At 62.9% G+C, this 2,663-nt stretch overlaps 1 protein-coding gene across 1 annotated transcript; it reads left to right on the forward strand.

Moving 5' to 3' along the window:
• Window positions 1–475: 475 nt before the first annotated feature.
• On the forward strand, window positions 476–2,628 carry LOC113942045 (the record flags this gene model as incomplete). The annotated part of the gene is made up of 6 exons (XM_027633187.1): window positions 476–666; window positions 796–1,101; window positions 1,339–1,403; window positions 1,518–1,835; window positions 2,115–2,259; window positions 2,488–2,628. Coding segments are annotated over exons 2-6 (790 nt in total), but the record flags the coding sequence as incomplete, so codon positions are not given.
• Between the last annotated feature and the right edge of the window lie 35 nt (window positions 2,629–2,663).

Raw genomic sequence — 2,663 nt, forward strand, 5'->3', positions numbered from 1 at the left:
AAAATCATTCCTGGAAGGAGCAACAACTTCTGCCTTCTGACAGCTGCCGAGCACGGCCACCAATTGCTCCAGCTGCCGCTCCCAACAGCCCCTGCAAGAGCACAGACATCAGTGCCCGTTGGCTTTGGCTGCCCTGTGGCAGAGAAGTGCCCTGGGGACACAGCTGTGTGGGGCAGGAGATGGGCACTAGCCCTGCCAGGACTGGGGGTGGTGGCAGGTCTCCTTGGGCGAGGGCTTGCCAGAGCTGCTGATTTTGGTGCAGCCCCGGGCAATGGGGTGGGAGCAGCATTGGTGCCCTTGCCCCCACGTTCCTTCTGTGTGTCACAGCCCCGTGTTCAAGAGGGCCACCAACCAGCACTTCTCCCAAGGAGCCCGTGGCAGCTTGTGTGGAGGCCCCGTGGCCTTCCTGCTGCGGCTGCGTCGGCAGCCAAGGGGGCTCCTTCTGCTGCCGTGGGCAGGCACAGCAGGGCCCTTTGTGACATGGTGGCATGGCACGGGGCAGGGTGTCACAGGGCCCTTTGTGACACGTGAGGCCATAGTAGTGGTGGTGAGGTGGCAACGCCTCAGTGCTCCTCGGAGCGTGCGACGGGACGGACGGGACAGAGCGGTGCTGTGCGGAGCCCCCGTGCAGCCAACTCGTTCCTTTCCTACCGAAGCGTTTTGGTGGTTTTTCTGTGGTGTGAGCGTCCTCGAGGCCAGACCGTGGGACTTGGTGACACGGAGCTTTGGCGAGGTGTCCCCAATCCCTGCGGCAGCTGCCCTTGTGGCCGCACTGCAGGACTTGGCGTTTCGTAGGCTTTTCTGTTTTTCAGGTGCCCTCGAGGTCAGACCGCAGGACTTGGTGACCCGGAGCTTCGGCGAGGAGTCTCCAGGCCCTGCGGCAGGTGCCCTCGAGGCCATTCTCTGGGGCTTCGTGCCCCGGAGCTTTTCCCTGGTGTCTCCAATCCCTGCAGCAGGTGCCCTCGAGGCCTGACTGTAGGATGGCGGAGAGACGCTTCCGTGTGACCAGGCTGCTGAGGAGGAAGAAAAAGAAGGAAGACCCTGGGCCTGCCCCAGCACAGCAGCCTGAGGAGGTGGAGCAGTTCCAGCCCCTGCAGGAAGGTGAGTGGCAGAGCTGGGCCACAGGGCTGGTGACTGCAGCCAGATGGGCCTCATCCTGGCCATGTCCTGTGGATATGGCCAGGGAAAGGGAGGGGGGAAGGGGGCTCAGGACCGTTCCCCTGGCATCTCCATGCACTGGGCAAGCCGGGACCGGCCCTGCCTGTAGAGCACAGGGCTGGGCCGTGTTCTCCGGCCAGTCCCGCAGCCCCTCAGCTCTGACCGTGCTCACTTTGCCAGATCCAGGACGGGACCGGACACAGGAGCAGGACCGTGCCCGTGGCCGCTTCCGCAGGGCAGCACAGGTACCTGCAGCCACGGCCTCCTGGGCTGGGCCTGCTGTCCCTGCTCAGCCTGGCACCGCTGTCAGAGCTCACCATGGCACATCCCTCTCTTCCCTGCCCTTCGTTCTCCTTTAGGCCTTCCTGAAATTCATGGGTGTTCGGCGTGAACAGTACAGAATCACACCAGCCGAGGTCACGGCACAGCCTGACCCCACGCCGAGTGAGCTCAAGGCGCACCCTGAAGTCGGCACCGCGTCGAGTGACGGCACAGCAAACTGTGACACCGCGGTGACCGATGATGGGACAAACTCCAACACCGCCCTGCCTGAGCTCACCATGGAGGCTGACTGTGCAATGACTGAGGGCATCGCAGACACTGAGAGCACACCCGTTCAGTGCCTGCCCGATGCTCTCAGTGTGGAGGTCCTTGACGAAGGAGTTATCTCTGTGGAAGTAAGCAGCCTGTGGGCAGGGATTGTGAGGGCCCTCGAACTGGGTCTGCTGGTCCCCCTCAGCCTTTGAGGCTGGCACAGTGTAGTGGGAAGGGAAGCACTTTTGGGGGGAAAGTGGGCAAGTTGCTCCTTCTGGCAGCTTTTGAACTGCCCCATGTCCCCTCTAGGCCAGACTGTGGGATTTGATGACCCAGAGCATTCCCAAGGCTCCTTTGTCGCAGGTGCCTTCAACATACTTCTTAGGTGACCCAGAGGTTTTTGCTTGCCGTGTCTCCTGCAGGTAGCCATGGAGGCAGACGGAGGCATGGAGCAGAGACCCCCCAGGGTGCCGAAGCTGGCGTGGGTGAAGAAGGAGGAGGAAAGCCCTGGAATACCCCCGGCACAGCACCCTGAGGAGGTGGAGCAGTTCCAGCCCCTGCAGGAAGGTGAGTGGCAGAGCTGGGCTCCAGGGCTGGTGGCTGCAGCCAGATGGGCTTCTTTTCATCCCATTTCCTGTGGACATGGCCAGGGAAAGGGAGGGGGGAAGAGGACCCAGGGCTGATCCATGCACTGGGCATCCCAGGCCTGGCCCTGCCTGTGGAGCGCAGGGCTGGGCCGTGTTCTCCGGCCTGTCCTGCAGCCCCTCAGCTCTGACCACGCTCACTCTTTGCCAGATCCAGGACAGGAACGGACACAGGAGCAGGACCGTGCTCGTGGCCGCTTCCACAGAGCTGATCAGGTACCTGCAGCCACGGCCTCCTGGGCTGGGCCTGCTGTCCCTGCTCAGCCTGGCACCGCTGTCAGAGCTCACCATGGCACATCCCTCTCTTCCCTGCCCTTCGTTCTCCTG

This window comes from Corapipo altera, unplaced genomic scaffold (genome assembly GCF_003945725.1).
Source record: "Corapipo altera isolate COAL_440 unplaced genomic scaffold, ASM394572v1 59386, whole genome shotgun sequence".
Classification (NCBI taxonomy): Eukaryota; Metazoa; Chordata; class Aves; order Passeriformes; family Pipridae; genus Corapipo; species Corapipo altera.